At 47.3% G+C, this 12,662-nt stretch overlaps 1 protein-coding gene across 2 annotated transcripts in view; it reads right to left on the reverse strand.

Annotated features, from left to right (window-relative positions):
- Nucleotides 1-10,816, reverse strand: part of GYPC (glycophorin C (Gerbich blood group)) — a 37,787-nt gene extending 26,971 nt beyond the window's left edge. The window contains exons 1-2 of one of the 2 annotated variants that reach the window (XM_060177956.1): nucleotides 10,608-10,816; nucleotides 10,186-10,368 (exon numbers count right to left, since the gene is read on the reverse strand). In XM_060177956.1, coding sequence (XP_060033939.1) covers nucleotides 10,186-10,300 — 115 coding nt within the window. In that variant the 5' untranslated portion in view covers nucleotides 10,301-10,368; nucleotides 10,608-10,816. The remainder of the gene's footprint in view (nucleotides 1-10,185; nucleotides 10,369-10,607) is intronic. The other variant, XM_016193242.2, reaches the window with a different exon arrangement.
- Between the last annotated feature and the right edge of the window lie 1,846 nt (nucleotides 10,817-12,662).

The following is a 12,662-nucleotide window of genomic DNA, read 5'->3' on the forward strand; positions in this document are numbered from 1 at the left end:
ATAGAGATACCTGTAGCCCTTCTTTACCACTTGTGAAGCTTTCCCCCTACAGTAATGTGAGCATTCAATGAGGTGCACTACCGCCTGTACCCATGATTTTTTTTTTCTTTCAATGATAAGATTTCATCACTCCAGGCCAACTTTGTTCAGACAGAAAGAGAGATATAGAGAGAAACAAGAAGAGAGAAGGACAGACACTACAAAAACAAAGCTCCCTCCAGCCCATGGTTGTGGAGACTGAACTCAACCACTCATGATAAAGCAGTATCCTTTCAAGGTGAGAGATGATGGCCATCCATCCATACATTATGACTTTTTATTTTTTATATAGGACAGAGAGAAATACAGAGAAGACGGGAAGACAGAGAGGGGGAGAGAAAGACACCTGCAGACCCGCTTCACTATCTGTGAAGCGACTCCCTGCAGGTGGGAGGCTGGGAGCTCTAACCAGGATCCTTACCCGCGCGGGTCCTTGCCGCTTTGCGTCATGTGCACTTAACCCGCTGTGCTACCGCCTGGCACCCTTGAAAAATTATTTATTTATTATTGGGAGACAGAAAAATTTAGAAGGGAGGAGGAGATAGAGAGACATCTGCAGCCCTGCTTTACCACTCATGAAGCTTTCCTCCTGCAGGAGGGGGCCGGGGATTGAACCCGGGTTCTTGTGCATTGTAGCATGTGCACTTAACCAGGTGTGCCATTATCTGCCCACTCTCCCACCCCCCACCCCCAGTCCGTTACATTTGCAGAGTCTGTTCTTCCCTGTTGAGGACAAGATGGCTGAGATCCTACATGTTAAAAGACCTGTATCCAAGCTAGAAGCTGGGAGAGCAAGTATACCTGCTCCAGATTCCAGATTAGCATGTACCGGAACTGAGCAGTCGTGAGCAAGGAGGTTGCTCCAGGCCATACAGCTAGTGTGCTCCAACTCAGGCGGAGCCTGCATGTGCTTCCTGGATTGCTCTCCACCACACCACGCCCACTCTGGGGCCAAAGCAGGAGCATGTTAAAGCCAGTTCCCATTGCTCAGAGGAGAACGGACACCCAGGACCTCCCTGAAAAATCTGAGGGGTTTCCCCTGGCTCTATGCCCTTGAGTAGACTGTCCCACGTTGCCCTTGGGGAGTATTTTCAGTGGCAAATGAACAGTGGAGAGAAGACTAGGAGACAAAGAGTATCGAGAAGCAGGGTGAACACATACTAAAATTGTCTAGCAGAGGCGGTGATTAGCATTCTCCAGGAAGCACACTGGTTATCTTATTTATCATGGCACACTTAATCCTTAGAAGAAAGCCCTGAGGGAGAAACGATTATTAGCTCCATTTGCAGGATCAAGACAAGTTACAAAGTTTGTGGGGTGCAAAATGTAAATGTGGGGCTTCTTGCTTAAGTATGAAGAGTTCTAAGATGAGTATGTTAGAGCCACTACTATGCCTACCTGAGCCTCTGAGCCCCACTCCCATCACCCACAGGAGCAGCAAGAACTCTGGGAGTGGCCGTGGAGTTTACTCTCTCCACCCCCTTCTATCTCAGTAGTTCCCCTGGAGACCCAAAAATGAAAAAGAGTTGAATCAGGGAAATAACTCTGATAAAGTGCAAGCAGGAGACCCTTGGTTTTTATCTCTGGCATCTCATTAAGAAAAGAAAATCATGGGTGGGGGCATTAAGTGCACCCTGTTAAGTGCACATGGTAGGAAGCACAAGGACCGCTGTGAGGATCCAGGTTTAAGTCCCGGCTCCCCACTTGCAGGGGGGACACTTCACAAACTGTGAAGCCGATATGCAGGTGTCTTTCTCTCTCCCTCTCTCTCTCCTCTCCTCTCTCAATTTCTTTCTGTCCTATCCAATAAAATGGAAAAAGAAATGGACGCCAAGAGCCGTGGATTTGTAGTGCCAGCACCAATCCCCAGCGATAACTCTGGAGGTAAGAGAAGAAGAAGGAGAAGGCGGTGGAGGATTAGGAGGGGTTAAAGGAAGTGAAGGAGAAGACGAAGGAGAAGGAAGGAGGAGGAGGAGGAGGGAGTAAAAAGAAAAGAAAATCCTGTACTTGGTTAAGCATGCATAGACAAAAACCCATGTTCAAACCCCCAGTCCCCTGCTGCAGGGGAAAGTTTTGCAAGTGGTGAAGCAATGCTGCAGGTGTCTCTCTGTCTCTCTCCCTCTCTTCTTCCCTCCTACTTGTCGATTTCTAGTTGTCTCTACCCAATTAATAAATAAAGATAATAAAAAAAGAAAGGAAAAAGAAAATCACTTCAAGATAGCATTAAGCTGAGTCAGCATGCGATCCACCGAGGGTGAGCACTTACACAACTGCCTGTGAGGCCCTCAAAAAGGCTCTGCAAGGTGTCCCAGGCTGCAGTGTCTGGGTTGCTAGCAAACTGATGCAATGCGGATTTGGGCTCAGGGGTTTTGATAGAAAGAATGGAAAAGAAACCTGGGCTTCAAGGTCTGATTCCTAAGCTCTGCGTAGGGCTCTATTGAAAGCAGCTGGTAGGTGACTGCAGAAGTCATACCCACTCTGGGATGGGGAGGTGGCTCAGTGGTAGCTGGACAGCCTTGCATATGGTAGATCCTGAGCTCAATTCCCAGCATGACAGCAACCAAGAAGAAACACGTAAAACACCAAGGATGGCTATGTGTTGCACTGCATCCTCTCTCTCTCATTGAAGACAGAACAGAAGTCAGAGACTGGGCCCAGGATCAAAGAGGGAAACAGGCCTTGTTATGGCAAAACTGAATTTCCTTCATGTAAAAATGCTGCTGAGAAGGAGAAGCAGTTACAAAAGCCAGAACTCCCACCTTCTGAACCCCAAAATAACCATACTCCCAGTGGGAGACAAGTAATAGGAGGAGGAGGATAAGAGGGCTCTGAACTCCAGCTCCATCAGGACCCGGAGAGTGAGAGGAGGAAAAAGGGAAAGACATTTGGATGTAGTAATAGGGTTATGTGTGGGTTGGAGAGGAAGAGAGGACTAGAGGTGGAAGAAAAAGGGGTGGATTATATACAAATGTAGACAGATAGTTGTAGAGATGATGGTTAACCCATGTCTGCAACCTTGGGAGAACTGTGGTGGCTTACAATGGAGGGATTGGGGATTCAGAACTCTGGTGGTGGGAATGGTGTGGAATTATACCTTTGTTATCTTGTCATTTTGTAAATCAATATTAAATCCCAATAAATTTGAAAAAATTCTGCTGAGAATATATGTCTCCATAGTGAATAAATAAATGTGAACTTTTAAAAAAATGTATTATCTTTATTTATGGGTAGAGACAGTCAAAAATTGAGAAGGGAAGGGGAGATAAAGAGGGAAGGAGACAGAGGGACCATTGCAGCCCTGCTTCACCACTCATGAAGCTTCCCCTGTAGGTGGGTACTGAAGGCTTGAAGGTCCTTGCGCACTGTGACATGTGCACTCAACCAGGTGCACCACCACCTGGCCCCCTCAGTGTGTAGGTTCTCAACCTGAGGAGGGAGAGGGCAGTGAAAGGGTTTGCACCTGGCTGCCAGCTGAGTGCTTCCCTCACGTAAGGTAAGTTTGTCCTGTGTATAGGTGACTTTGCTGCAGTAGTGAATGGGAGTGATTTCTGCTTCTTCTTTTGACTTAGTGTTTGTGTAATGGCACACCACTGATTTTTGTATATTAATTTTAATATTTATTTATTTATTTATTTATTTATTTATCTGGATAGATGACACAGTGCTCTGGAAAAAGGATCAGTTGTACAGTGAGGCAAGGTTTTGCTGTCCAGTGATTAGGTCTTGGATTTTTGTTTTGTTTTGTTTCCAGAGCACTGCTCAGCACTCACTTAAGGTGGTGCAGGGGATTGTACCTGGAACTTTGGACCCTAGGCATGAGTGTCTCTTTGTAGAACCATTATGCTACCTCCCCTGACCTGTATCTTGGTCTTTTCAAGACCCCCTGCCTCTGTCAACCTCACATGTACTGCTCAGGTGTTTTCTTTTACCTTTGGGTGGGTGTAACTGGCTAGAGTAAAGTAAAGTTAGCCATAGGCTGATACAGGCCAGCTCACTGTGGCTCACTAGTTTCTGCAGGGCAGGGCTGTACAAAGACCACATGTCCTCCCACCCCCATCCCCCTGTGTACCTCACATAGCCCTTCCCAACCCCCATCAGAAGACTTAAAGCATTTTTGTTTTCTTGATATTTACTTTGGGAACCTGGTCAAACTCCAGGAGGTAAATCTCACAATATTGTGGACCTCCCACTTCAGTGGAATTCCTTGGAGTCTTTTTTTTTTTTTTGCCAATCCTCAAACATTTTTATTAGGGGAAATAGTGGTTTATAAGACAGTTGTTGTCATTACATACAGCACCTTTTTTTTTCTTTATGGGGGGAATTAATGCTTTACAGTTGACAGTAAAATATAACAGTTGGCCCATGTGTGACATTTCTCAGTTTTCCATATAACACTTTAATCCCCACCTAGGTCCTCCAGGACCTGAACCCTCCAACCCCATCCCAGAGTCTTTTACTTTGGTGCAATACACCAAACTCAGTACATGTTCTGCTTTGTGTTTTCTTATTTTTCAACTTCTTTTTTTAAATTAGTGATTTAATAATGATTGACAAGATTGTGGTATATGAGGGGTCCAATTTGTACAATTCCCACCACCAGAGTTCTGTGTCCCATCCCCTCCACTGGAAGCTTCCCTTTTCTTTATCCCTCTGGGAGTATGGGCCAGAATTCTTTATGGGGTGCAGAAGGTCTGGCTTCTATAATTACTTCTCTGCTGGACATGGGTGTTGGCAGGTGGATCCACACGCCCAGCCTGTTTCTATCTTTCCCTAGTGGGGGAGAGCTCTGGGGAGGGGAGGTTCCAGGACACATTGGTGAAGTCCTCTGCCCAGCCTTTGGAGTTTTTAACTCTCAGAGTTGTCCAAATTGAAGTTCTAACAATTGATCAGGTCCAACAGGTTACTAATGAGGGGTAGTGATAGTGTCCGACCAAACACAGGCCAAACCTGTAGCCAGGCAAGGTGCAACTAGCCCTGCTGGCAGCCACATCTGTGCCATGCTGATAACAGTGCAGACTCCCTGATGGCTATAAGAGCAGGCTAGCCTGGTAGAGGCTCTGAGGAGCTGCCTAGCTATGACAGAGCTTGGCGTTTGGAGCCAGGGCTCTGGCTAGAAGAGGAGGAGGCCAGCCTTTGTCACTATCTGCTGTTGGATAGGTTTCCACACTAGCACTTGGTCCAGAAAAAAGTACCAAAACTGAGGCTGGGTAGTGGCACACCTGGTTGAGCATACATGTTACCATGCACAAGGACTTGGGTTTAGGCCCTGGCCCCCACCTGTAAGTGGAAAGCTTCAAGAGTGCTGAATCAGGGCTTCAAGTGTCTCTCTTCCCCTCTATCCCCCTTGCTCTCTCAATTTATGACCATTTCTATCTATCCAATAAATAAATAAATAAAATTTAAAAAATAAAAGTGCACCAAATTTTAAAATTTATAATAGCTATGATAGGAAGCTAGATTTCCCTGAGAAATTCAGATTGCATAATGGTCTGTAGGAGACCTTAAGCAAAGATGGGAGTGAGGGTGGGGGTGGGGTCAGGCAGGAAAGACAGTTATTGGGGGAGGGGAAGGAAAGCCATGTCATGAGGGCTGAAGTCTGTCAGTATGTTCTACTTAAAAAAAAAAATATATATATATATATATATATAATTTTATTTAATTTAATGAGTGAGATCCAGAGAGAGAGAGAGAGAGAGAGAAAGGCAGACAGAGAGACAGCCATAGACAGAGACCAGAACACTATTCAGCTCTGGCTTATAGTGGTGCTAGGGATTGAACCTGGGACCTCAACAGTCTCAGGTATGAAAGTTTCCATCTGTGCATTCTCAGATCCTGTTTTGGTTTGATTTCCTGTCCATGCCAGTTTGTTCCTTACTGCCTGCCAAAGTATATGCCAAGTCCTGGTCCAGGAACTATTTTAGTGTATGCCTTTTAAGACGTGCTTTTGGTGTTTAGGATGGCTGCGGGCCTGGGAGCACCGACCTTTGGGCCTTGTGTGCAGAATCTATTCATTTCAGTCACTTATTGTGTACCTCTCTGTACCAGGCCCTGGAGAGAGGGGACCACAGAGTTGTCTGGAAGAATTCCAGTTCAGAATTCCAGGAAGGAGGCAGACCTAGGAGTCTATTAGGGCTGCATAGTGTCTTCATAGCTATGAAAGGGAGTTTCCTAGGGTCCTGGGAGGGGAGGGCATCCAAACTGAGAAAGCAGGTCTTTGTCAGGCAGATGTTATGTGTGTGTGTGTGTGTGTGCATGTGTGTGCATGCACATCAGCGTGTGAACATGTGCACATGTGTGTGGTGAGAACCCAGAGACCTCAAGGGATCTGGATTTAGGACTTGTCAGGGTGAAGACAGAGAGACAGGTGTATCCTCACAGAAGGAGCCTGTGTGAGACAGCCCAGGGCACAGCATGGACTGGAGGTGGGCCAGGGGGAGGAGGGCTGATGTTAACTGAGAGAGACAGAGACGGCCGGCAGCAGTGCAGTGAGGCTGGACCACAAGCATGGCTGATGAGCTGTGGGCTGTTTGGCAGGGTCTCACCTCACACAGTCCCTCTTCTTGCAAAGCCACTCTAGTGGGTGGGTGACAGAGCTCCCCAGCTGGCACACACTAGCTTCGAACCCACACATGATCCCCAAGATTTGCCACTGCAGGCTGATCTTGTTGGTTTTGGGGCCTGAAAGCCTGTGTCCATAGCCTTGCTATGCCCTTCATGCCTGGGAACTGGGAAAGGCCATTTCCCTAGGCTTCCAACCCCTTCACCCCTCAGGTTTCTAAGCAGGTAAGAAAACACTGGTTACTGAAGACTGTGGAACAGCAGACCCCAGGGCTTCTCATCTAAGTTACTCTTGTAACTGATTCATTCTAAGAGCAAAACCACCCTCTGTCTGCAAGGAGACTCTGGAGGCAACCAGCACCTACTAATCAAGTTTGCTTTGATGATTTCTGTTACCAGTAATGGCCACCAAGGTGTACCTGCTTAAGCACTCACACTACAGTGCACAAGAATCGGAGTTCAAGCCCCTGGTCCCCACCTATAGGGGGGAAAGCTTCACAAGTGGTGAAGCAGGGTTGTAGGTATCTGTCTCTCTCTCTCTCCTCCTCCCCTCTTAATGTCTCTATGTCTCTGTACAATAATGAAAATGACAATAATAATAGTAATGCCTACCAAGACCACGGTCACTGGGCCCAGCACGGAACCCTTTTTCCCTCAGCATCATGTAATTCCCATGAAGCAGGGTTATTAGTCCCACTTCCAGAGAAGACCGAGGCTGTAGGTACTGTGCAGCCCCACTAAGCCATCAAGTGTTGGCTGTGGGGTCAAGCCCAGGCTTAGCTCTGTAGCACCGGTGGCTCCAGCCCCTGCTCTGACTCTAGTTGGTCACATCACTGACTCCTGGGGCCTGCTTCCTTCTTGAGGACAGAGGGAGGGGGTGTGAGAGAAGTGAGCAAAGGCCATGAACAGGTACTTTCCAGTAAAAGCAGCCCAGTGCCGTATCGAGGTAATGTCAAAAGTGAACTTACGTTTTCACTAAGCAGATTAGCCAAAATAAAAGTGGGGGTAAGATGGGGAAATGGCAGCTTTCATTGGCTACTAGCATTTATCAGCCATTCATGTGACTTTCACAGGACTTTTTAAAAAATTTACTAACATTTTATTTTATTTTATTATTTTATTTATTTATTATTTTGCCTCCAGGGTTATTGGGAGCTCAGTGCCTGCTCTACAAATCCACTGATCCTGAAGGCTATTTTTTCTCTTTTGTTGCCCTTGTTATCATTGTTGTTATTATTGTTGTTGTTGTCATTGCTGTCATTGTTGCTGGATAGGACAGAGAGAAATGGAGAGAGGAGGGGAAGTCAGAGAGGAAGAGAGAAAGATAGACACCCGCGGACCTGCTTCACCACTTGTGAAGCGACTCCCCTACAGGTGGGGAGTTGGGGGTTCTTTATGCTGGTCCTTGCGCTTTGCGCCACCTGCGCTTAACCTGCTGTGCTACCACCCGACCTCCTAAGATAGATTTTTTATGAAGATAACTAAAATGAATTAGAATACATGACAGTTATCACTACATAAAATAAAAGTACTGGTGTAAAAATATCTGTCAAAGGAATTCTAACACACTTGGAAAGTCTTGAGGTGGGGAGAAGGTGTTTTTCTCTTTCTTGGATGTTTCTCACCTTTATTGGTTGTTCAACTTTGCACTTATTGGGCTCAATGTGTTCACTCAGTCTCAGGAAGATGTTGTGATTGGACCCTCAAAATGCCAGTAGTACATATACTTGAGAGCCCAGAAGACAAGAAAGACTTAGCTCCTGCCCTGCCCTGAAGAACTTCTTCCTGCCCTCTGTAGATGGGCTACTATGTTCCTGCTGCCAATACTGGATGCCCCTTGCCCCACATCTGTTTCCCAGTATGCACTGCATGTCCCCCCAAATAACTTCCTGGCAACCCCTTGAAGTGTCCAGCTGTTGCCTGTGCCACGTGACCCCCCAACACCATTGGTATCTGGAGGGGTTGAGCAATAGCTGAGATGGAATTTCATGTGGGACTTAGTACAGACCTTTCTGCTGCTGCCAGGGGTCAGCAGATTCTGCCAAACCTGACCATCGCCTCAGTGAGTGCTGAGCCCTCCCATGCAAGGGCAAAGCTGAGGGTTTCTAAAGACACATGGCTCATTTAAAATAACTGTGGCTCTTGGGTTTAGAAGAGGCGATCTGAGCACTCAGCTCCTGGCCATTCTCAGCACTGGTTCAGAGGAACAACTATGTAAGCAGAGACAGGATATAGACACATCCTTCCTGCATTAGTAGCAAAAATAAAATAGAGCCTTCTGGCTTCCCCACAGCAGAGATCCTGTCATAAATCAAGTCTGAGGGGCAAAAGGAATGGTATGCAAGTTTCATCTGTGTCAGTTCCAGAAAAGGGGTCTTGGCAATTACTGGCCAAATTCTGAAACTTGAATCCCTGAGAACTGCTAGGGGAATAGGGTCAGGGGTCAGACGCTGGGGTGGCCAAGAGGGACTCTCAGGTCAGAGGCGTGGGTGCAGACCTGTCCCTCCCAGCCTGAACTGGAAAAATTACCTTAGCTCTGTCTCCACCCTGACTCACACATCACAGACACACACATGAACACAGCATCATCCTTGAGCTCATGTATTCACAGCCTCATGTCAAGTGATCAGGGAGATGTCAGCCACAGGCAGACCATTTCGCACACACATGTGGGCCTCTGTGCTGAGCCTTTTGTAAGCATTCGATTATCATCATCCAAGCAGGGACCTCCTGGCTGTCCCATTTCGTGGATGGTGCCACTGGAGCTCAGAGACTCTGCTTTACCTCCAATGCTCACATAATCCCAAGGCAGAGAGTGAGGGCCCTGCACTCCCAGGCGTCCTGTCTGTGTACCCAGGACACAAGTCCACACACAAACAGCGTCAAGCCTTGCCCAAACAGAACCAAAATCAAGTTTGAAGTGAGGCTAAACTTCTACTTGGTTTTCCCGCTTCAGAGTTTGTGTCATTAATAACCATGTCCTTATATTAATTCCTTAACAGGATCACATTACAACAGCCTGGAAGGTGGCTCAGGAGATTGAGGACAGATTTTTTTTTTTTTTTTTTTTTTGAGCTCAGGCTTCTGTCCCTAGGATCAGGAATGCTGAAAGAATGCTCTAGTATCACTTTCCTTAAGTAAATAAACAAATAATGAAATCTTTGAAAAAACAAAACAAAACAGGATTACATTATAAACTCAGAGCATTTCCTCTCGGTTCCTAATGTTGACAGCCAAGGAGTGGGAACCAAGGAATCCATTTTTCCCCTTCTCTTTTCAAAATAAACTTTCCATGTTTTTTTGGCAAAAGCACAGTGGCAGAGGAGGGGTGAGGGTGGGGGTAGCGAGACCCAGGGATGTTTGCAAACATCTTCACAGAGACTCTCACACTCAATGGTTTCCTGTCAGCAAGAAAACATATGTGGGGTTTCAAAAGTCAAAAAGCAAGCACGCAGTGAGGGCTGATAAAACCACTAACAGATCAGGCAAATAATTGCGATCTCGATAAATCTCTCCCTCTGACATCCCCCACCCCTGCAGAGCCCCCCCAAGAAGGAAGCCCAAGGCCTGAGGCAGCTTGGGACTCACTGTGGCTCCTTCTCCCATAGTCCTCTGCCCAGCTCTGCCTCTCCTTCTGGGATGCCACTTGGTTCCTGCTTTTTGGCAGAAAAGTTTTTGTCCCAGATAACTTCACAGTCCCCATTCAGGGAACCAGGGAGCCAGCGGGGCTTGGGGCTTGGCTCAGGCGGCCTCCCCAGACTTGGGGTACAGCTACAATGGAAATCAGAGTTGGGGGTTGGGGACTGGAGGTCTGGACCTGGGCACACCAGGGGCGGCCCAGCTCCGCCACCCTGCTGGGCCCTGCTCCAGAGCCAGGCGGGCACCCTGTGCGCTAGAACCAGGAGCCACACACCGGGATCCCACACCCGGCTCTCCTAGGCACCCCCACCCTCCTCCCAGTGCAGGACACCTAGCCTGGCTTTGTCCTGCTCCCCGAGGCGGGTACTCACGGTGGTGGGGCGGCGACGTGCCGTTGGGGCTGCCCATTGCCCAAGGGTGCTGGAAGTGGCCTAGGGGCACAGGGTGCAGCGAGGATCCCTCTGACCCCGACAGCTGGGAGGCACCTGTGTCCCACACTGGGCGGCGGGAAGGGAGGGGCCAGCTGGAGGCAGATAGGCAGACTGCACTCTTTATTCCCCTCCCAGCGCTGGGGTTTCCACCTCCTTTTTTTTTTTTTTTTTTTTCCTTCTTCACATTGTACTCGCCCACTTCTGCACTCATTTTCTTCCAACTCTCCCCTTTCAAGAACCCCTTCTTTCTCTTTCTGTTTCCTTCTGCAAACACAAAATACAGACTGGGTGGCTGAGAATCTCCCCCACCCCCCACCCCAGGAATGAAAGAATCTCAGATGTGACTTCAGGACTTGACTTGTCCCAGCAGTGTTAGGGACAGAGATTTATTTTTATTTATAAAAAAGAAATGCTGACAAAAACCATAGGGTAAGAGGGGTACAACTCCACACAATTCCCACCACAGAACTCCATATCTCATCCCCTCCCTTGATAGCTTTCCTATTCTTTATCCCTCTGGGAGTATGGGCCCAGGGTCATTATGGGTGTAGAAAGTGGAAGGTCTGGCTTCTGTATTTGCTTCCCCGACGAACATGGGTGCTGACAGGTTGATCCATACTCCCAGCCTGTCTCTCTCTTTCCCTAGTGGGGCAGGGCTCTGGGGAATCGGGGCTCCAGGACACATTGTTGGGGTTGTCTTCCCAGGGAAGTCCAGTTGGCATCATGGTAGCCTTTAGAATCGGGTGGTTGAAAGAAGAGTTAAGATATAAAGCCAAATAAATTGTTGACTAATCATGAACCTAAAGGCTGAAATAGTGCAGATGAAGATGTGGGGGTCTCCTTTTTGTAGATAGCTAGTAGGCCTATTTTAGTTATATTCCAAAGGGCCCATGAGTATACTAGTTTTTTTTTTTTTTTTTTTCCTGAGCCTGACATCTGATATGCAGGTGGATCCAAGTTATTGTCTGGGGACAGCCCTGCTCATCTCTGGCTGATCGTGGTGAAGGGGATTGAATTTGGGACTTCAGATCTTCAGGCATGAGAGTCTTGCCTAACCATTATGTTATCTACACCAAAGGAGATCTAGCTTTGGAATCTAGGCAGGTCGATCTGAGGCAAATACATTTGAAATCTAGGAAGAGTATTTAACTCCGCAAGAATGATTGGGAGAATCTTAGAAAGAAAAAGAAAGAAAGAAAGAAGTCCCCTCCTCCAAAGTTTTCAGACAAAGTGGAATTTGTGAAGAATTCACCTTAGCCAACTAAAAGCGGGACATAAATTTAAAAAATATTTATTTATTTATTGGATAGACACAAAGAAATTGAGAGGGGAGGGAGTGATAGGGAAAGAGACAAAGAGATACATGCAGCCCTGCTTCACCACTCACAAAGCTTTCCCCTTTCAGGTGGGGGCCAGGGATTTAAATCCAGGACCTCGTGCACTGTGATGTGTGCACTTTACCAGGTGCGCCACCGCCTGGTCCCTAGGACATGGACACCAGGACCAGTGAAGTGGAGTCAGCCCTCAGAGAATGTTCTACTTAAAAAAAAGTGTATTTATTTATTACCAGAGCATCACTTAACTCTGATTTATGCCTGTGTAGGGGACTGAGCCTGGGACTTTGGAACCTCAGACATGAGAGTCTTGTTGCATAACCACTGTGCTATCTAGCCCTCCTCGGAGAATGTTCTATGTAGCATTCTTGTATCTACTCTCTCCCCTTTTGCCCCCCCACCCCCCCCCACTTTAGAAAGCATGAAAAGCTTTGGAGCCTGAGAACACATCACCCTGTTCTAAACTCTAGATTCTTGAGAACACTGTACTTCTTAGGACAGATTTTTGATCCTTCCTGTGGGGTGCTTTTTTGTTTGTTTTTTGTTTTTTGGAGCCCATCAGTGCAGTGTTTGAAGCCCTCCCACACCTCCTCCTATTAGGATTGTTCCTCTGGGACCTGGGCCATGGAGGTGGGATACCATCTCAGCTGCCTGAACAGTG

The sequence above is a fragment of the Erinaceus europaeus genome, chromosome 18, assembly GCF_950295315.1.
Source record: "Erinaceus europaeus chromosome 18, mEriEur2.1, whole genome shotgun sequence".
Lineage (NCBI taxonomy): Eukaryota > Metazoa > Chordata > Mammalia > Eulipotyphla > Erinaceidae > Erinaceus > Erinaceus europaeus.